This window comes from Canis lupus, chromosome 21 (genome assembly GCF_003254725.2).
Source record: "Canis lupus dingo isolate Sandy chromosome 21, ASM325472v2, whole genome shotgun sequence".
In the NCBI taxonomy this organism is placed as follows: Eukaryota; Metazoa; Chordata; class Mammalia; order Carnivora; family Canidae; genus Canis; species Canis lupus.
The window spans coordinates 21,808,202-21,830,447 of NC_064263.1; the positions used below are offsets into that span (position 1 = coordinate 21,808,202).

Below are 22,246 nucleotides of genomic sequence, written 5' to 3' on the forward strand. Positions count from 1 at the left end.
AGAGCATTGCCCAGCCCAGGGCTGTGAGCAGTCGTGGTAATCTGAGGAAACCCTGGGCACGTGGGGCTGTGCCCAGGGTAACCCAAGCCACGAAGTGACCAGGGGTTGCCATGGTTAGGGACAGGTATGGTTTCTGGGTGGGATAATAGCCCAGCTACTTCTTCAAAGCTCTGTTCCTACCCCATCTACCCCATCACAGATTCAAAGAGTGAGCAAGTTGAAACCTTGAACAGGACGATCCTTGAACAGAAGGGCTCCCCAGACCAACAGACACCCAGAATCCAAATCCATGGACCAACCGAGCTTGGGACCCCCCAAGTGACCCGTGAATAAGAGGGCCACTTAAGCCACTCCTCTCCACGCAGTGTCCTGTCCCCTCCTCACTCGTCCCCTCCCTCCTCCAGGAAAGAGGCCACCAGAAAGGATACTGGTGACAACTTCTAATGAGGCAAATGGCACAGATCTTAGGGCCTTCTGGAGAATCCATAAGCCTCTGGAATTCTCTCCTTTGCTCCCCTAGTTAGCCTACTCAAGGACGTGAAGCCGATTTCTCTGCTAGCTGCCCCCTAGTCCATCCCTCTCAGTTTCACAAAGAAGATTTGCTCTTCCTGCAGTCTTTCCTCCCCTCTCCTTTAAGGATCCTGTGTCTGCCTTTCTTCCTTGATCCAGTCCGCCAACCGTCCCTCACGTGTGAGGAACCAGTTTGCCTGCAAAAATCAATGAACCTGGGGCACCTGGGTGGCTCAGTGTGTGAGCATCTGCCTTTGGCTCCGGTTGTGATCCTGGAGTCTGGGATTGAGTCCGGGATCACATCCTGCATCAGGCTCCCCGCAGGGAGCCTCCTTCTCCCTCTGCCTGTCTCTCTGCCTTTCTCTGTCTCTCATGAATACATAAATATTTTTTTTAATTTTTATTTATTTATGATAGTCAGAGAGAGAGAGAGAGAGAGAGAGAGAGGCAGAGACATAGGTAGAGGGAGAAGCAGGCTCCATGCACCGGGAGCCCGACATGGGATTCGATCCAGCGTCTCTAGGATCGCGTCCTGGGCCAAAGGCAGGCACTAAACTGCTGTGCCACCCAGGGATCCCCATAAATACTTTTTTTAAAAAAATCAACAAACTGTGTGCAAAATAACCAACGCCATGCTTCTGAGCTATTCTTAGTGGACATGGTCTGGGGGGTCTCTGGTGGGGACAGTTCCCATCTTACCCACCTCCTCCATGTAGGGGCCTCTCAGCCTTCTCCTGACAGGAGACTGGGGCAGACATCAGCTCTGATAGTGGGCTCCCTCAGGGGGGAGGGGCAGACTCCTCCCTCGCCTGCCTCCAGACCCAAGTGTCAGACTCCACCCAACCCTGGGAAGCAGCCACAGGGCGCCCTAGGACCCTTTGTGTCCACCTGCCATCTAGAGAGAAGAGTCAGTAGGGAACAGCCAAGAACTGGGGGGCAGATACCAGTGAGTCCCCATGGGGTTGCTCCGGCCCCATCCTCCCATGTGGGTGCTGCTGCTCATGTCTGGAGGTGCCATCTCTGCCCTGCCTCCCCTCCCCTAGGTGAGGGAAAGAGTGACAGGGGCTTTATCAATGCTGAAGGGCACTCTGTAAAAGCCACTTGTGCTTACTCAGTGGACGGATGTGAAGGGCCTGGGCACAGCCGCCTCCCCTTGGGAGCCTGAAATAGCAGAGGGTCCCAGAGTGGGAAGGGTAGCAGAGGGCTTCCCTGGCAGCTGAGTGGCCACAATTCCAGGGCTTCTAAGAGGATGGATCCCTGACCTTGACACAGCTCCTTGCTGGGACTGCTCAGGGACAACTTCAGGGCTTCAGGCCCCATATCTCCCTGGCTCCTCCTCACGGTCCTGACAACCTGAGCGACACTGTGCTGCTCCTCACCAGGCACTGTCCTGCCTCCAGCCTCCTATCCATGCAGCACCCCTTCCCAGATGCTGTATCACCCACCTCCGGGAACCCCACCGCTCTTCCTGAGCTGGGAGCGTAGGCCTCACTACTACACCCTGCAGAACCTGCTCTGTCTTCACTTGTCTCAAGCACTTCTCTCAACACTTGTCACTCTGGATACTGGTGCACCCTGGATACTGGTGGCCTGGGGCCTGGGGACCTGCCTTTCAGGGGACAGGGCTCCCTCCTGCTTCTCCTTTAGTCACACAGCCCTGGTTTCCTTCACCCCGAGCTGCTTGAGGGACAGGCTGAGTCAGAGACATTCAGTGAGCCCAGCACACAGCGCTGGGTCTGGCTAAACCTTGTGGAGGCTCAGTTTCCCTGTCTATAAGATGGGACTATGGGATTAGCTCAGCGCTTCTCAGAGTGTGGTCTGGAGACCCCTGAGGGTCCCAAAGGCCCTTTCAAGAAGTCCGCAAATGCCTTTTCATCTCCATATCTGTGAAGCCAGCTTTTCCTCATACACTTCAACCAAACAACCTCACATCAGTTTAGATGAGAATTAGCTGTCTTCTATTAAGCCAGACATTAAAGATATTTCAAAAAATTATAACTCTTCTAGTTAATTGGGGGGGCATATTTATAGGTATTTTTCACAAAAATATTTTCCTATAATAGATTTTTATGGTTCTTTTTTTCTTTTTTTTCTTTTTTTAAAGATTTTATTTATTTAGTCATGAGAGACAGAGAGAGAGCGACAGAGGCAGAGACCAGGCAGAGGGAGGAGCAGGCTCCACGCAGGGAGCCCAAGTGGGACTCGATCCTGGAACCCCAGGACCACGCCCTGAGCCGAAGGCAGACGCTCAACTGCTGAGCCACCCAGGGATCCCCTTTATGGTTCTTTTTAAATGAATTAATACATTTCATGGTTTCTCAGTTTTAATTTCTAATATAGTAAATATCAATAGATATAGCCTACATTAACAAATGCTCTTGGGAGTCCTCAATAATTTCAAGGGCATAAAAGGTTCCGGAGGCCAGACAGGGTGAGAACCTCTAGAATGTAATCTCCATGGGTCATCTGTGTTCTGATGGTCTCTGAATCCACCTCCTGGGATCAGTTCAGTCCTGGCTAAGTGAGACTAATTGTCCTGTTGAATTTCAAGGTTTAGGAGTATGGAGTGTGTGTACGACTGGTTCTTAGATCAAGGGTTTGACGTGGATGGAACTGGAGGGTATTATGCTGAGTGAAATAAGTCAATCGGAGAAAGACAAACATATGGTCTCATTCATTTGGGGAATATAAATAATAGTGAAAGGGAATATAAAGGAAGGGAGAAGAAATGTGTGGGAAATATCAGAAAGGGAGACAGAACATAAAGACTCCTAACTCTGGGAAATGAACTAGGGGTGGTGGGGGGTGGGGGTGAATGGGTGATGGGCACTGCGGGGGGCACTTGACGGGATGAGCACTGGGTATTATTCTGTATGTTGGCAAATTGAACACCAATAAAAAATAAATTTATTATTAAAAAATATAAATAAATAAATAAAACCTTTTTTTAAAAAAAAGAATATAAACCACTCTTTTCTGGGCATGTTGGTAATGTCATTAATTTTCACTGTAAAAACTTTTGTCATAGACTCTGAAAAATAATAGTTCAACCCTGTTTCTGTCTGGATTAGTTCAGAAAATAAGTGGGGTCAGTTGATAAGATTTTTTAACACTGTAGATTAAAATGGGTTGCACAGCCAGCTGAGCATAGTCACAGTGGCACAGTCAGCTGATCACCCTACTCTTGGTTTCAACTCAGTGAGTGGTCTTAGGATTTTGATCTCAACGTCATGAGATTGAGCCCCGAGTTGGACTCCACACTAAGCACAGAGTCTGCTTAAGACTCTCTCCTTCTCTCTATGCCCCTCCTCCACCTCTTAAATAAATAAAATAAAATAAAATAAAATAAAATAAAATAAAATAATCTTTTTTAAAACCCCTGTGGAAAAAAAAAAAGGGTTTGAGTTGAGGAGCATGCTCCCTCTTCCATCCCCTTCTGAGGATAGACTCCTGACCCGACCTCTCTTCACCTTGCCCAATGAATGGCAGGCTCTGACCCCGCAGCAAACCCAGAGAAGGCAGCTCCGCCCACGCCTCTTAATGGTTTCAAGGCCTGGGGAGACACAGGACTCCCTCTAATCACAGATCACACAAGCTGAGGGCGGGCGGGGGGCGGGGGGGGGGGCGGCGGGCAGCACTCACGTAGATGAGGTGGTCCCGGTAGCGGATGAGCAGGTTGCGCAGGATGCCAGCCTCGTTGAGGTCTCCCAGGCGGATCATGTCCTCCACGCCATGGACTGACGTGGGGTGCATGGGCTTGATGTGCGTGGCGTTCTGCGGGGAGATCCAGTGTTCCTGCGAGGAGCACCGTGGCTATTGTCAGGCCGCACTCCTGGGACCCAGGCTGTGCTCTGCTGGGCAGGGGGCCCAGGAGGGACAGAGACCCTGAGTCTGTGCAACCCTGGTAAAGGCCTCCTCCTTTCCCATGACCAAACTCTGTCATTATCAAGTTTGAGTCTATGAGTCTATGAGGATGGTACTCCCCCCCCCCCCCCACTACTCTATGGACCACTCCTCTTCCTCTTAGGGAATTCTTTCTACAGACCTAAAAGAGCAGCAGGGCAGGGACTCCAACCCCACCTAGGATTCTCATAAAGGCAATTAGAGTTCCCCCAACCCCAGTCACTTTGCAGGGTGGAGTGCAAAATGTAATCTTTGGAATTAGACTTGACTTCAGATACAGGCTCTGGTAAACAAAAGTATAAAAAGTAATTTCAGATAGTGCCAAGAACAAACCAATGTGCATATGGGATAGCGATCGAGGAGGGAACTACCTTCAGGTGGTCAGGAACTACCTCTCCAAAGAGGGGACGTTTGGGCAGAGGTCTGAATGATGGGGAAGAGACCCCTGTAAGACATGGGGAGAGGGAATTCCAGGCTTAGGGAACAGCAAAAGCAAAATCTGAAGCTGTTGAAACCAGGCAATGGCAGTGGAGATGAAGAGACGTGATCTGTTTAGGATGGGTCTCACGGGGCTTGATGATGAATGTGGAGTAGCAGGAAACTAAGTGCTTGTGAGCTGATGCAGAAACTAGAAGAGAGGTTGCTCCGTGGCTCTGCTACTCTCCCCTGCAATATCTTCTGCTGCAGGGGATGGGGGTGGCTTCCAGCTGTACATCTAGCTGATAGCACTGGCAGTTTCAACAAACCTGCAAATCTCTCCTTCCTTTTCCAAGGGGGTCTGCAGCACCTTCTCACAATCTAGCTTCTCAGTGAGGTGAGAGTGAACTGTGCTCTGGGGTATGGCTGCAGCCTGAGTGAGACCCCATAGCCCTCTGGGGGCCCCTGCCTGTTCCCAAATGCCAGAACCCTGGGATCCTCAGGACCAGACAGGAGCTTGACTTTTGGGAACAGGTGATGAGAAGAGGACCCCTCTGCCACCTCCCAGCTCCAGCCTTAAGACTTGGTGGGTAGGTAGGTGTGATGCACATGACATGTCCTCCCACAGCTGCTTCTCCTCAGGTTCCCTCTGGGATAACCAACTCCAACAACTGGACACTAGCAAGAATCTAGGGCATCGGCCCCTCATTCATCCCATCCCCAATCTAAGTGGTCACCTAGTCCTACTCATTCAACCCTCTGAAGGGTTCTGCTGATTGAGTGGTACTCTCCTCACCTGTACTCTAGCCCCTACCCTGATCCAGACCATTGTCTCTACCCGGCCCCCTGGTCCTTGCAGTGCTCCATCTCCCCTCCAGCACTCCTCAGCACCTATTTGATCCCATCGCTCTGGAGCTTGGAGCCTTTCCCTGCTCCCCTATACTCCAGCCTTCAGTTCCTTCAGCCTGGCTTTCAAAGGCCAACTGAGGTAGATACAGGGACCTTAGGCCTTTGCTCCGGTAATCCTCTGTACTTCCAAGCCAGCATGGCCTTGCTTATGCTATTCCTTTTACTTCCTTTCCACTCAGCCTTCGAGGCCCAGCTCAAGGGTATCCCAGTTTCTAAAGCCTCTGCTGACCGTGCCGCCCACTCTGACATGTGCCTTCCCCCCACCTCGACCGCAGGCTGTGGCAGGGCCTCCTCTGGGCCCCCACGTTCCCTGGGTCTCCCATTGGAAAGCAGTGGTCACACTGGGCTGCCATTGCCTAAATGTGGTTCTGACCTCCCAATGTGCCCCAAGGCTGGGGACTCCTGCTATGTCTTCTATATCCTTGGTCCATAGTGGGCCACACACAAATGGTGTGGCAGGGAATCTGATGGGATAGATGGCCAGCTGGTGACTACTGAGGAACAGTTCTGAATTAGAAGCAGAAGTCCTGGGACGCTTGGGTGGCTCAGTGGTTGAGCATCTTCCTTTGGTTCAGGGTGTGATCCTAGGGTCTTGGGATCGAGTCCTGAAGCCTCCTTCTCCTTCTACCTATGTCTCTGCCTCTCTCTCTGTGTCTCTCATGAATAAACAAATAAAATCTTAAAAAAAAAAAAAAAGAAGCAGAAGTCCTAATTTTGGAGAGACCCCTGTAGTTCCTAATTCCCACCATCTCACTGCACCTGAGAAAACAGTATCAGAGGAGGATGGTGGCCTGCCGCAGGTCCTCAGAGGGGTCAGGGACAGGGTGAGCCAGAGCCCACAACTCCAACCTCCCTGGCATTTCATGGCACCTCCCGGGCCAGGAGTACTTCTGTCCAGCCCAGGCCCTCCCACAGACCTCCCCCAGGCATGAATGGGCCGGATGGGAAGATGGAAGAACCCGCCCGGACTTTCCAGTCCTGAGTGGAACATTCCTAGCTCCCATTTTATCCTATTTCTTGATAAAAATTGATCCAGTTGGAAAGTTCCCTCTGCCTGGTCCCTGCTCCATGACTCGGTGTTAGGCTCCAGCACGGGCCAGAGGGAAGAGGATGCCTGGGCAAGCTATGTGCCTGCCCCACTCACCTCCAGCCTCTGGTCCCCAGAATCCCTCCAACAGTTCAGCACAGAGGTACGAAGCAGCTCGGCTACCATGTGACCCTGTAGCCCTGTGCTCACCACCTGGCTTCCCTGAGCTTCCATGACCTCATCTATGCAATGGGAATGAGAAGAAGTATCCCTTCTTTTTGGGGATTTGCGGTGGGGCAGGGGCAGGGGCTGGGGTGGTGGTGGGGTGGTGGTGGTGGTGGTGGTGGAATTAATCTATACACTAAGAGCCAACCTTTGTTTCACTCCCACCACCTCTAAAACGCGCCAGTGCCTGGTCATTGCTCAACCAGGGCTGGGTATTATTACTCTAATGCTTTCCGGTTTTACAGAGGAGATCTATGTTCTCATTTGTTTCTCATAACATCCCATAAAAGAATTAGCACTTAGTAGCGAGGAGTCACACTCAAGTGATAAAGCGGCTCGCCTGGTTACACAGAACTAAGCCTCTCCTCACCTCTTTCCTACACAGGACTCCCAACTGAGGTCAGCACCCCTCAGGCCAATGGCCACAGGTGCCCACAGCATAGACCAAAGTATAACCAAGACACAACCTGAGGCCTGGCCTGAAGGAATGCCAGAGAGAGAGAGAGAGAGAGAGAGAGAGAGAGAGAACATGGCCAATCCCAGGGAGCACAGACACATCTGGAAAAGAGTTGGTCTGGTACTGAGTTTGGAGAGACAGGGACTGTGTGCTCTGTAGAGGAAGGGAAGGAGGGGGCCTCTGGCCATGGGAACAATTTAGGCAAAAGCAGAACATTAGGATCCCCGTGAGGATCATCCCTCCCTCCCTCCTTCTCTCCTTCCTTCCCTCCCTCCCTCTCCTCCTCCCTTTCTCCTGTGAGGCTTCACAGAGAACCCTGTCTAGACAGATGCGTTGTGGGGTCTCAGAAGAACCACATGTGACTTGCCTAGTCCCTGCCCTCAAGTTAAGGGAATCTTAGAAGTCAGAGGGGTCAAAGACAACACGTGGAGGGTGGTGGGGGGTAAGGAAGGAATAAGAGTGGGAAAGGCCCTGAAAGAAGAGGCCAGAAGCCCTGGGCCCCATGCTACTGAAGCAAAGCAACGTCCCTGACCTGCCCTGGCCACCCAGTCATGTCCCTCCCCACCTGTAGCCCCCACTCTCAGGGCTTTAGTGGGAGTGGGTGGGAGGGGAGCTCTGGGATCCAGTGACACAGTTACAGGACACCATCTGACAGGCAACATGACCCAGGTGAAACATGAGCCTGCAGGCAGAGTCCCTGCCCCACCCCCCAAAGGGACTACAGACCAGGCCTGTCTGCACTGCCAGCTGAACCTGTGTCCCCTCCTCTGGCTGCAACCTCACAGTGGCTTCCTAGAAGGTCCTAGAACCAGACCTCCAGAATGATGTTGCAGGCACTCAGGTTCTAAACCCAGGGAACAAAAGCATGGTTTAACAGAAGCTGGGCACTGCCATGAAGATACTGGGTGAGGAAACACATACACAGAGGCCAAAGGTCCTGAGTGCTAATCCCAGCACCATCACTTACTAGCTGTATGACTGCGCTTGATGGTCCCTCCCTGTCTCAGTTTCCCCTTAGGGAACAGAGCATTTGCCTCTCACAGATGCTGTGAGGACCCAAAGACAGAGCTTGGGTCTAAGGGCTCTGCGGGGTGTCCCTGAAACCTGCAGGAACAACAGTGATGCCCCTGCCCCCTGTGTGTGCATTTCCTGCCTCTAGGCACCACCCCCCCGCCCCCAGCCCTGCCCTTGCCCCAGTAGAGCACTCTGCTCCCAGTCACTGTGCCCTCTTTTGCCACCAGCATCTAGTAGACAGAACCTTAGTTCTGGGTACAGCACAAGGCACAATCCAAAGAACGGGGGGACTGAATCTCCCCGGGTCCCTCCTGTCCCCGCTAAGCTAGGACTCTGTTCTCAGTACAACATCCCCACATCTCCAGGCCACGTACACATGTGTTTCCCCTCTGGACCCTCCTCCAAGCACCTGCCTTCTCCACAGCAGGACCCTGACTTTATACTCTTCCATCCCTCCCCACTCCCACTACCCACAGAACTTACACCTCCCATGTCCCTTTCCTTCAAGGCCACAAGAAATGAAGGGTTAATCCATTAGACTGATTCCCAGGGCAGTGCCAAGGAATACAATGAATTCCTAAGACACCAAAAGCTAACAGAGCAAGACTATGGTCATTTTTAGACTAACTCACTTTACTGAGGTGTTCTCTTCACAGGACCCAACTTATGAGTCAACAAACCAGTGAGATAATTACTATTATCCCCATTTTACAGAAGAAGAAACTCAGGCTCAGAAGTGATGGTTGGTGATGGTTGCATAACTAATAAATGGGCAGGATGGGAATCTGAATCCAGTCTCTCTGATTCCCTGTGTGTGTAGAGCTTCCAGCCTGGTGCCACCCTCTGCCCACCACTGTACATGTGCCACAGCGCCAGCTGCTGGGGCAGGTCCACCAGCTCCTACATTGCAGATGAGGCTCCCAATGTTCACGTTGGCCAGGGCCTTTGCAAACAAACCCGGCCAGAAAGGCTCAACATTCACACCCGCTGCTTTAATGAGGGCATTGATCTTATCCTCCGTGACCGTCACCTCGTCGTCGTGCAGGATGATGGGCCCCCATCTCCAACACCATGCAGAACAGACTGAGTGCTTATGGAAATAGAACCCAGCAGCCTGGGCAGAAGGAAAGGCATCCTCTTGCTGGGGGCAGTGGGAAAGCTCTGTGGAAGACGGGACATCTAAGAGGCAGGAGGAGGGGCACAGGTAGTGCCTCCACCCCCTTTAGGTGGCCCCTGCCTCAGGTGGCCTGCCAGCCTGTGTCTTGCCAAGGGCCTAAGGGGCAGGGGAGGTAGGGGGCTACTCACATTGCCTTCATCGTCCACCACCTGGATCTGCCCAGAGTCACACAGCTTCACCACTGCTCCAATGGGCACATCGAACTCCTGCCCAGATCTCAGGTCCATCCAGACATAGTCCCCCTGTGGATGAGAGAACATCCCAGGCCAGGTGAGCAGGGAGGGGCATCCTGTGCCCCAGCTCTCCTACCACCAGAGGCTCCTGTGCCAACTACAGGAGAGGGAAGAAGGGGGAGCTCACACTTGCTGGGAGCCATCTGTGTCAGACCCGGGGCCAGGCACTTATGCAATGTCCTCAAAACCTCCTCTGTAACAGCTGTTACTGCCCCCATTTCACAGATAGGTAGGTAGAGGCTCAGAGGGGTGAAGAAACCATGCAGCTGGGCAGCTTCAAACCCAGGCCTGTCCAGTGCCCCACTTTCCACAAGGCTCTACACCCCATACAGGTACAGCAAATCTGTTGAGGTTCAGGCAGAGACACTAAGCCACCCAAACCACTTCCTCTTGGTCCTAAAGGAGGCATCCCCACAGGACACCCAAACACTGTCCATCGCCTCTGGAGGCAAGTCTCAGAGTTCTAGGTGTGGGATGCCTGAGTGACACTGCTCTGTGCTGGGCCCTCTGATACAAGTTCCACCATACCGCCTCCCAGCTTGTGGGGAAAGCCCCGACCTTGAGGGGGAGGGTGTCCCGCTGTGTCCCCTGCTCTCACTACACGCCCAGTGAGGCACACAGAAGCTAAACCTAAAATATAGAGTCAGAGAAATGGACTTAGAAACAACCGCTTTTAGGGGCACCTGGGTGGCTCAGTGGTTGAGCGTCGGCCTTTGGCTCAGTTCATGATCCCAGGGTCCTGGGATCGAGTCCTGCATCAGGCTTCTCCCTCTGCCTCTGTCTCTCATGAATAAATAAATAAAATCTTTAAAAATAAATAAATAATAGAACAACCGCTTTCAGCACTGAGGCATTCCACAAACACCTACTGAGCACCCACTGAATACAAGGCACTGATCAATCTGAATGCAGGGGATCCAGCAGTGACCATGGGGTCTACTACGTTCCAGCTGAGAGGAGACAGAAAACAAAGACCTGAGCAAATACATTCACACAGTCACTGTGGAGAGTGGTGAGGACTGTGGAGGGCCCTGGCATAGGGATGTGCAGAAGACTGAGCCAGCCTACAGCTCTCACAGTGGTGGGCAAGACCCAGCACCGTAGACTCTCCCTGGCCTGCAGGTAAAAGGTGGGTTTTATCCTAATCCTAATGAGAGCTCCTCCAGAGAGTGAGAGAACACAGCTTAATAAAACTAGAACTTCCCAAGCAGCAGCTAGAAACAGAACAGCTGAATAAACAGAGGGTGATGAGGTTACCCTGTGGGTAAGGCCCAGGGACGGGGCTCTGGGCTGGGAGTCAGGAGCCTGGGTTCTAGCCTTGTCCCGCCTGGGCCCGGAACAAGCTGCTGACTTGAGCCTCCGGTTCCATATGCCTCCCTCCGAGGGGTGGGCTCAGTGAGTCCCGAGGCCAACTCCTCACTGCCTCAGCCTCCTCTTCCCATTGCAGTCAACTATCGTTCGGCCCCAGCTTCCACTTCATGGGAGGGAGGTTACGCACGTCAGAGACAGACTAACTCCAAACCCAAGCTTTCTCCTGGAGAAAGCAGGAAGAATTGGAGAGCCAAGGAGAACTCCTGTGTTTCCTGGGCATCTGCGGTGTGCCTGGGCTGCAGGGCTGCTTCCCGTAAGGTGCCCTGGGGAACCCTTTTGTCCCAAACCCAAACTGTCCTTCCTGACACACCCCTCAGCCACGCAGCCGAGTTCCAGGCCACAGGCCACCTGACACAGCCTGCTCTTCTCCAGGGCCCGCTACCCCACCCACCTTTCCACGCAGAGGATGCCCGCCCATCTGTCCAGCTCTTCGGCTCCTCCCCACGGCAACCTCCTCCTCCCCAACCCCTGAAGAGTTCATTCACTCATCCAGCACGTATTTAGGGAGAGCCCACTGTGGACCAGTCTTGTTCCAGCTCTGGGGACAGAGCCAAAACACATGGGAAAGGCAGAGGGCCTACAGCCAGAAGAGGGGAGGACATTGTGGGGGCGGGGGACCACGGGCAGGTACCAGGTTGCGAGAGAGATTGGACTTTAGAAGGTTTTAAGCAGGAGAATGGCGTGATGAATTTACATTTTCAAAATCTCACTGTGGCTGCTGTGTGGAGAATGGGGGCATCCCTCCAGGCTCCAGGGCCTCTGGGCTGGCCGCTTCCAGATAGCACCATGCTGGGTGATCACCATCTATGCGACCCTTCACCACTAGCCTGCAACACCCCAAGGACAGGCCTGGGTCTGAGTCCCATCTGTGACTCCTCAGAGTCAAACAGGAAAACAGAATTCATCTCTTAATGAGAGAGAGTGTGTGTGTAAGAGAGAAAACATGTGATAGAGGGGATGTGAACAAGAATGAAGACTGTATAGCATGAGAGGAGAGAGAGTCAGACACTAACTGCTGGAGGCCAGGCTGGCCAGGATGCTGCTTCCTGCTAACTCACAATACACCCACTTCGGGCCAGGTAGGTAGAGGCTTCCAGATGATTAACTTTCTCATCGACAGCTCTTAGGCAGAGGGTTCTATTTCTACCTCATCTCCTCAAAGAAGTCAAGAAATCTGCCCAAATCCGCCTGTTTTGTACTAAAACCAGGAACGGAGTCCAAATCTGACAAACTCCAAATCTAGTGCTCTTTCCTGACATCTCTCTGAACCCAGTTCTGTGAGCAAAACAGGAAACACTGATAGGACCCTTGGCCTTAAATGGCTTGCAGGCCGAAGCGCATGCCGGAAGCCTCAACAGGGGGCAGCTAGAGGGCAGGAGTCTGAGTCACCTGTATCCCCTGACCCAACACAGAGCCTGGCACACAGAAAATGCATCCCACTCCAGGACAGAGGATAACCTGTGTGAGCAGGAAATGGGAGCCTGGAGAGGCTGAGCAGGGAGCTCAGGATGTACAGAAACAGAAGTGACTAGAACTCTCCTAATCGAGGACAGTCACAAGGAGGGCAGTGACTTAACTTTCTCTTTCTCTGCTCCGGGTCTCAATTTGAGGACAAAGGCTAAAATGGCAGCTGAGTGGCCTGAGGGAGAATTATGAGGCCTGAAAACCTCTGAGGGAAGATGTTCTCATGGTCCCAGGGAAAGTTATTGAGGCATCAGGATGCAGGTGGGATGGAATCGTCTTCATTTTTACAGATGAGGAGACTGAGGTCCAAAGAGACAAAGGAATCTGGCCATAGTCACTCATCAAATTGGTGACTGATAAAATCGTGAGCACCTGCAGGCCAGAGCCTGAACCAGAACAGGATGAGTCGGGAATGCTGGCTGGGTGACAGAAGGAAAATGGAAAAGAACAGGAAAGTTTTGGGGCGCCTGGGTGGCATGGTTGGTCAAACATCCAACTCTTGGTTTTAGCTCAGGTCATGATCTCATGGTTGTGGGATTGAGCCCCTTCTTGGGCTCTGTACAGACTCAGTGTAGAGTCTGCTTGAGACTCACTCTCCCTCTGCCTCTGCTGCTCGTGCTCTCGCTCAAATCTTTAAAAGAAGAAAAAAAGAGCAGGAAACTCTTTTGTGGAGCAGGAAGAAGGAGAAGAAAGGGATACTGGGTCTCACCCCACCAGCCTCTCCCATCTCCAGATTGCAGGCACTCATGCCTGCCTCTGGCCCCATTCATGCCACTCTGTTGGGGCAGATGCTCCACTGCAGACTTCATCTTGAATTGAAAATACCATTTGTGACATGCCAGATGCCTCAATATGGCTGTGTGACATGGGGCAAGTCCCAGCTCTTCACTGTCACAAGAGTGGCTAGAGCAGAGGGTCTCACAGAATGGATCTATCTAAAAGTTCTCAAAAGGACCCAAAACCCCACAGGGAAGCTGGACCAGCCACAGCAAACAGAGTTAATGAGAGCTTGGTTCAGGTCCTAGCTCTGCCCCTAATCCTGTGTGACTTTGGGAACATCTTTCAATCTCTCCGAGTTCTGTTCACAGAGCTCACCCAGAGTCAGGGCATGGGAAGATGAGAGACCCCACAAACTCAAGTCTTTGATGTCTACCCACCTGCCCTCCCCAGCTGCAGCCCAGTGCGTGATGAACCTCACTTCCACCTGACTGGGCCTTGGCCCTTTCTGCCTCTTTCCTTCTTTGTGGAATGAAAGGAGTCTCAGGACAGGTCCCCCCCCCAATCCCCCCCCCCCCCCCGTCCTCCCATCCTCATAATCACTCTGGGACACCGGTTTTATTAGCCCCATTTTCACAGGTGGGAAAGGTGACCCAGAGACTTGCCAAGGGCACCTGTGAGCCAGGCGTCCAGCTGCTAACCGTAGGCGGAGGAGGGCCCCGGGCCAGCTCTCCCGCGGGTGGGCCGGCCAGACCGCTCTCCCCAGCCCCTCGCAGCAGCCGGGGCCTCCCCGCCCTGGGCCGCGGACACGCGGGAAGGCTCTTGGCGGGCCTGGCGCATCCACCTTGGGTGAAGGCAGAGGCTCCGGGCACCAGAAGGGGCGGCGGGGGCCAGGGTGGCGCGGGGAGCCAGGGATCGCCTGCGGCGCCGGGGGTGGGGTGGGGGGCCCGTCTGCGTGCACCCCGCGCTCCGCGGCGCCCTGGGGCCGGGCTGCCCGGGGTGCGCCCTCCCGCTCCCGGCGGCCTCACCGGCAGGACCGCGCACGCCTTCAGCGCGTGGTTCAGGCTGCGCACCAGCGCCCACTTGGCCGGAGACTTGGCGCGCGCGTCGGCGGGGTCGGCGGGGTCCGCGGGGTCGGGGCCGGGGTCGGGGCCGGCGCGGGGCTCCATGGCCGGCGGCGCGGGCTCCCTAATTCACCTAATCCCGTGCGCGCCGCCCGCGGGGAACCCTAAACCCCGCCACCTGCCGCGGGCCCATGGCAACGGCGGCTTAGGTGACGCCCGCGGGCGGGCCGGGGAGGGTCCCCCACCTCCCCAGCCCCGCCGTCCCTCAGCCCGGCCCGCAGCGCGCCGCGCCCCGACCCAGCCTCGCCTGGGCTGCGGTTTTGAGCAAATCTGTAAGTTTTTCTACGGAAAGTCCCGTGGGGATGTCACGGAGTGGAACGCAATAAACTTCGTGAATTTTTAAGACTTAAGGGAAGGCTTAAGGGAAGGTGCCTGAAAGATCCTTCTAGCTCACTGGCGTCCTCTAGAAAGCGGTGGCAGGTAAAAATCTTCAGGGGGTGGAGGAAATGAGGGGGTGGGTGGTGGCCGAGAGGAAGCTTCCCAACAGAACAGCCCCGGTGACTGGGCCTCCTCACTCAGCCTTGAGGCTGGCCGGCTGGGAGAGGGAGCACTGAGGCCTGGGGGAGGGTGTCCCCGGGTTCTCCAGGACAGTGGGCACCAAGCTGGGCTCTGTGTCCTGGCAGCCACACAGGGCTGGGCACCTGGCTTGAGTCCATGCTGGGCCGTGGGCCACAGTCCTATCCAGAAAGCACAGGCCCTGTGACTCGCCTCCCACTCCCTTTCCCCCTCTCCCTACTTTTCTTTTTTCTTTAAAGATTTTGTTTATTTATTTGACAGATTGAGAGAGAGTGAGCAAGAGCATGAGCAAGGGGAGCATCAGGGAGAAGCAGTGAGGGAGACCAATGCAGGGCTCAATCCTGGGACCCTGCAATCATGAGCTGAAGGCAGATGCTCAACGCACTCAGCCACCCAGGCGCTCCAACCACCACCCCCTCCCCCGCCCCATGTTTTCTTCTTCCCTTTCCCTCCTTTGCCTTTGCTCTTCAAGGCCTTTTGTTTCCATATTTGGCCCTTGGCATTGCCTGGAATCCTGGAGGCCTAATTGGTCCCACAAAAACAAGCCAACTACTATGGGGAGTAGGGGGGATGGCAAGGAAGGAGACAGTGAGGCTTTACACAGAACTCAGAGCTACCCCCACTGGACTTGGGCTTCCCTTTTCCCCAGTTCTGTATCCGAGCCTCAGGGACCCAGCCTTCTGCCACCTGGCTCAAAGCCGACTGACCGCAGCCATTTCCATCTATTCCTGTGCTCACCCTGCTCTTGGGAGGGGTCCTTCCCCCAGCCAAGCACAGAGCAAGCACACCTACCTCTGCCCACCCACCGACCCATAGGAATCCATGGGAACAGGACCTTTAGACACAGGAAGGTGCCAGGGGTGGGCTTCCAGGCATCTTTCCATTTGTCCGTGTAACTAACCTTCAGAGGCTCAGACTAAAGCTTAGGAGACACCATCCTCAGAGCTCCCAACCTAGGAATGGACGCAGCCAGACCCAAATAAGGCTAGTGCCACCAGATGAGGGACAAATTCATTCTGGAGACAGGATTGCATGGCCACTATGCTGTTAGACTTGGGACCTGGACAGCTTAGGTTTAATCCTGGCTAGGCCACTCCAGCTGTGTCATCTTGAGCAAGATCCTCAACCTGTATGTGCCTTTGTCTCTGCATCTATGGAATGACAAGGTAACAGTACCTCATGAGTTGCCTGTGATGATTAAAAAGGTTTACATGTATAACTCACTCAGATTCATACCTGTTAGAATAAATGGCTGTATGAGCATTGGTTATTATTAACTGAGCAAGTTATGTTAGGGGTGACACCTGGGTGCTGTGCTTATTTTAGGCAGACATGAGAGGGAAGGGCACTCCAGAAGAGGGAAAAGCAAAGCACAGAGAAGTGGAAATAAGAAGGAAGAGATGGTCAAACAGGTCTGGTATATGGTTAGAGGCCCCCTCAGGGAAACCCAGCCAGTACTATGAACCTAACCCTGCCGGACCCAGACCCATTGTTCAGCCCCATGCACCTGGGCCACCTTGAGCTGAAGCCTGGGAATAGGCCCCTTTCCCTGCAAGCAGCCTGCACACCAGGTGTGGGAGGCAAGTCTAATGCTCCTGTGACCCACTGTGGCATCACCAGATCCTCTCCCAGAGCCAGGGCTCACTGCTGCTCCAGCCTCATCTCCTGCTGCCTTGAACATACAGGATAGGGTCTCCCTAACCTCGCCTTTGCTTCTGCTGGGCCCTCTGCCAAGAATGCTTCACCCCACTATCCTCTTCCCTGCCCCCACCCAGCCACCAAGGCTCTACAGGGCCATGTGCCACCTGTTCTCCACAGCCCCCTCCACTGCCTTCTTTTCTGTACTTCCTTGGTGCCTCATAGAAACTCACAGTGCTTCCCTGATGCTATCACACCACCATCCAGCCCAATTCTGGCCAGATGGGGAGACAGAGTTTCAGAGGGGGTGAAGAGACTTACTTAAGGATACATACCAAGTTGGGACAAAAAGCTTTCATTTACTAACTGCACCAAATGTCATGAGCAAGTGATGTCAAGGAAGATGGCAGAGACATCTTTACAGAAACACTAAGAATATATGGGAGAAGCTGTCAGAATCAACTGTACTAGAATTCTAGAAAATAATCAAATGTTTATAGTAACCAATGGAACATTTAATAAAGAGAAAGGTGACTGAACCCCGGCAGGAGAGCTTTGTGGTATTTTAACCTACCCCCTACCTCCCATCTTGTGGCAGTCTTGAAGATGTAGGCCCCACATCCCTGGTGTGGGGTTTTGGAGCCAGAAATAGAACAGACCTATTATCAAAGAACTATGCTTGTTTTAACCTATCTGGGAACTCCCTAAAAGAATAATACAAAGGGCCTGCCTTTATTTCTCTAACTTGGGACTGCCCCAGGATGGAGAAGCTGCTCTGGTCAAAAACATTCAAAGAGAGTTGAACTACCACCCACTGCCACCTGGGGAAAAATAATCAGTTGGAAAAAACAGTAGCCACTCCAAAATGCCTGGTGGAAAGCCAGGGAAATATGGGTTTTGAAAAGCTCCTGCATATACTAGGTAATTTAGAAAACCTCACATGCCCAGGGTTGGAAGAATGTTCAGAAAAAGCCCAAGAAAGCCTTCACCTAAACTTGCACCTTCAACTGACCCTCAAGCTCTTTGTAGACAGGAAATGAAGGCTAAGTCAGGGTTGTAAATGGCCTGAGCATTGAAGGCATGCCCCAACACACACCAAGCCCAACTGCAGGACTGAGAGTTGTTTTTGGCTCTAGGGGTTTTCAAAACTTCAATGACCATGCACAATAAAGAATACAGTGTTCTTAAAGATAGTTTAGAAATGTCACTAAACAAAACTACAACTCACAAGCAGCAGCAACAAACCAGAGGGAGAGAGATCAGACTTTCAGATTTATCATGTTTAAGTGTCCAATTTTCCAAAAAAAGGTCCAATTTTCAAAAAAAATTATGATGAGGCATGCAAAGAAACAAATATGGCCCACTCACAGGTAAAAAGAAATTAATAGAAACTTTCCCTGAGGAAGCTCAGACATTGGACCTTATAAACAAAGATTTTTATCAGCTACCTGAAATATAGTCAAAGAATGGGAGAAAACTAGAACATTTCACCAAATAGAGTATAAATAAAGGGATAGAAATAATTAAAAGTGATCAAATAAAATGTTAGGAGTTGAGGGCCACCTGCACAGCTCAGTGGTCGAGCATCTGCTTTTGGCTCAGGGCATGGTCCCAGGGTCCTGGGATTAAGTCCCACATCGGGATCCCTGCAGGGAGCCTGCTTCTCCCTTTGCCTATGTCTCTGCCTCTCTCTCTCTGTCTCTCTGTCTCATGAGTAAATAAATAAAATATTTTTTAAAATGTTAGGAGTTGGCAAATACAATAACCAACATGATAATTTCACTAAAGGGATTCAACAGCAAATTTGAGCAGGCAGAAGGAAGAATCAGCAAACTAGAAGACAGGTTAATTGAGATTACAGTCTGAGGAATAAGAAGAGGAAAAAAAAGAATTAGAAAAAAATGAGCAGAACCTAAGAAACCTGTGCGACATCAGGTGGACCAACATATGCATAATGGGAATCCCAAAGGATAGGAGAAGAGAAAGGGGCAGAAAAGATATTTGAAGAAATAATAGTCAAAACCTTGCCAAACTTGATGAAAGTCACAAATCTACATGTGCAAATAGCTCAATAAATTCCAGGTAGGGTGAACGCAAAAGATCCACATTGAGTCTTAGCCATAACAATCAGACAACAACAATAACAAAATAAAAGTCATCCACATTGGTAGGGAAGAAGTAAAACTGCCACATTTTGCAGTTTCTATATATAGAAAATGCTAAAGACTCTGCTAAAAAAAACTACTAGAACTGTTAAATTAATTCAGTAAGGTCACAGGATACAAAATCAATATACAGAAATCTATTGCAATTCTGGGATGCCTGGGTAGCTCAGCAGTTGAGCATCTGCCTTTGGCTCAGGGTGTGATCCCAGAGTCCTGGGATTGAGTCCTGCATCAGGCTCCTCCCAGGGAGCCTGCTTCTCCCTCTGCCTATTCTCTCATGAATAAATAAAATATTTTTAAAAGATCTATTGCATCTCTATACATCAATAATGAAGCAACAGAAAGAGAATTTAAGAAAACCATCCATTTACAATTGCATCCAAAATAATAAAATACCTAAGAATAAACTTAACCAAGATGGTAAAAGACCTGTACACTGAAAACTATAAAAAGCACTGATGAAAGAAATTAAGACAATGCAAAGAAATGGAAAGACATTCCATGCTCATGGATTGAAAGAACAAATGTTAAAATGTCTATACTAACCAAAGCAATCTACACATTTAATGTAATCCCTATCAAAGTACCAACAACATTTTTCATATAACTAGAACAAACAATCCAAAAATGTGTATGGAACCACAAAAGGCCCCAATAGCCAAAGCAATTATGAAAAAAGGAAAAACTGGAAGCATCACAATTCAGAATTCAAGTTATATTACAAAGCTGTAGTGACCAAAATAGTATGATACTGGCACAAAAATAGACACATAGATCAATAAAACAGAATAGAAAGCCCAGAAATAAACCCCTCATTATATGGTCAATTAATCTTTGACAAAGAAAGAGAATATACAATGGGGAAAAGATGGCTTCTTGAACAAATGGTATTGGGACAACTGGACAGCTATATACAAAAGAATGAATCTGGACCACTTTCTTACATCATACACAAAAATGAAGCCAAAATAGATTAAGGCCCTAAATGTGAGACCTGGAACCATAAAAATCCTAGAAGAACACACAGGCAGTAATTTCTCTGACATCAGTAGCCTCCTGAGGCAAGGGAAACAAAAGCAAAAAAAAAACCCCAAAAAACAAAAAACTATTAGGATTTCACCAAAACAAAAAGCCTCTGCACAGCAAAGGGGAAAAAAGATCTACATTGAGACACATTAAAATCAAACTGTCAAAAGACAAAGAGAGACTCATTGTATACAAAGCATCTTCAATATGATTAGTAGTTGAGTTTTCATCAGAAATCATGGCAATGATTTCTCTTCTGATTTCAGAAGGCAATGAGAGGATATATTTAAAGTGATGAAATGTCAGACAAGAGTTCAATATCTGGCAACAACCAACTAAAAGACAACCTACTGAATGGGAGAAGCTAATTGCAAATGACATATCCACTAAAGGGTTAATATCCAGACTATATAAAAAACTGATACAACTCAACATCAAAAAAACAAATAATCCAATTTAAGAATCAGAAGACATGAACAGACAATTCTCTAAAGAAGACCTACTGATGTCCAACACACACATGAAAAGATGCTTGACATCACTCCTCCTCAGAGAAGTGCAAATCAAAACCACAATGAGATACTATCTCACACCTTTCAGAATGGCTAAAATCAATAAGTGTTGGAAGGACATGGAGAAAAAGAAAACCTTGTGCAATGTTGGTGGAAATGCACATTGGTGCAGCCACTGTGGAAAACAGTATGGAGACCCCTCAAAAAAGTTGAAAACAGGATCCCTGGGTGGCGCAGCGGTTTAGCGCCTGCCTTTGGCCCAGGTCGCGATCCTGGAGACCCGGGATCGAATCCCACATCGGGCTCCCGGTGCATGGAGCCTGCTTCTCCCTCTGCCTATGTCTCTGCCTCTCTCTCTCTCTCTCTCTGTGTGACTATCATAAAAAAAAAAGAAAAGTTGAAAACAGATCTTATGATCCAGTAACCTACTGGATATTTACCCAAAGAATACAAAACTCTAGTTCAAAGGGCTACATACATGCACCCTATGTTTCTTGCAGTATTATTTACAATAGCCAAACTATGGAAGCAGCTCAAGTGTCCATCAAGCGGATGAATGGATAAAGAAGATGTATATACACACAATGGAATATTACTCACCCATAAAAAGAATGAAATCCTGCCATTTGCAACATGGATGAATCTGGAGAGTATCTTGCTACGTGAAATGAGCCAGTCAGAGAAAGACAAATATCATATGATTTCAGTCATAGGTGGAATTTCAGAAATAAAACAGATGAACAAAGTGGGGGGGAGACAAACCAAGAAACAGACTCAGATATAGAGATCAAACAGATGGTTACCAGAAGGGGCGGGGGGTCGGGAGGATGCATGAGATAGGTGATGGGGATTAAGAGTACACTTATCATGATGAGCACTGAGTAACATATGGAAGTGTTGAATCACTATATTGCACACCTGAGACTAATATAACACTGTATGCTAACTACACTAGAATTAAATTTTAAAAGAAGAATGCAATATCTGGCAAAACCATCCTTCAGAAATGACAGACACTAAGACATCCTCAGCTTTCATTTGAAAGCAGAGGGAGAGGGAGTTTGTCACTAGTAGACCTGCCTACAGGAAATGCTAAAAGTAGGCTTTCAGGCTGAAATTAAAGGGCACTAGACAGTAATTCAAAGCCATACTAGAAATAAAGAACTCTGATAAACGTAATTTTACTAAAAGTATATTTACATAGGAAAAAATAAAAGCCAGCACGATTATTATTTTGGTTTATAACTCTTTTTTTTTCCTATACGATTTAAAAGGCAAATGCAGGGGCACCTGGGTGGCTCAGTCAATGAAGCTCCTGCCTTCACCTCAAGTTGTGATCTCAGGGTCCAAGGATCAAGCTCCAGATGGTGCTTCCTGCTCAGCAGGGAGCCTGCTTCTCCCACTCCCTCCCCTCTGCTCATGCTTGCTCTCTCTCTCTCTCTCAAATAACAAAACCTTAAAATAAAATAAAATGCAAATGCATAAAACAATAATTAAGAATCTGTGTTAATGGGCACACTGTGTATAAAGATGTGATTTCTGACAAGCACAATATAAAAGGGAGAGAGAGCTGTACAGAAGCATTTTTTTAATGTATCATCAAAACTAAGTTGGTATTAAATCCTACTAGATGGTTATAAATTTAAGATCTTAATTATAACCCAGGTAACCACTATTGTGTGTGTGTGTATATGTATATATATATATATATGTATATATAATATATGGAAATTATAAAGGAATCAAAAGAGTACATTGGGGGGAAAATCAATCAAACGTAAAAGAAGGCAGTAATGGAGGAATTCAGCAAAGGAAGTGGAAACACATATAGAAAAACATAG

General features: G+C 50.0%; 1 protein-coding gene across 7 annotated transcripts in view; it reads right to left on the reverse strand.

The window, feature by feature from the left end:
- The window catches only part of MYO7A (myosin VIIA), an 84,307-nt gene that overhangs the window by 56,793 nt on the left and 5,268 nt on the right, over positions 1 to 22,246 (reverse strand). For all 7 annotated transcript variants that reach the window (XM_049098735.1, XM_025419580.3, XM_025419578.3 and 4 more), the window contains exons 3-4: positions 9,768 to 9,881; positions 4,153 to 4,305 (exon numbers count right to left, since the gene is read on the reverse strand). In XM_049098735.1, coding sequence (XP_048954692.1) covers positions 4,153 to 4,305; positions 9,768 to 9,881 — 267 coding nt within the window. The remainder of the gene's footprint in view (positions 1 to 4,152; positions 4,306 to 9,767; positions 9,882 to 22,246) is intronic.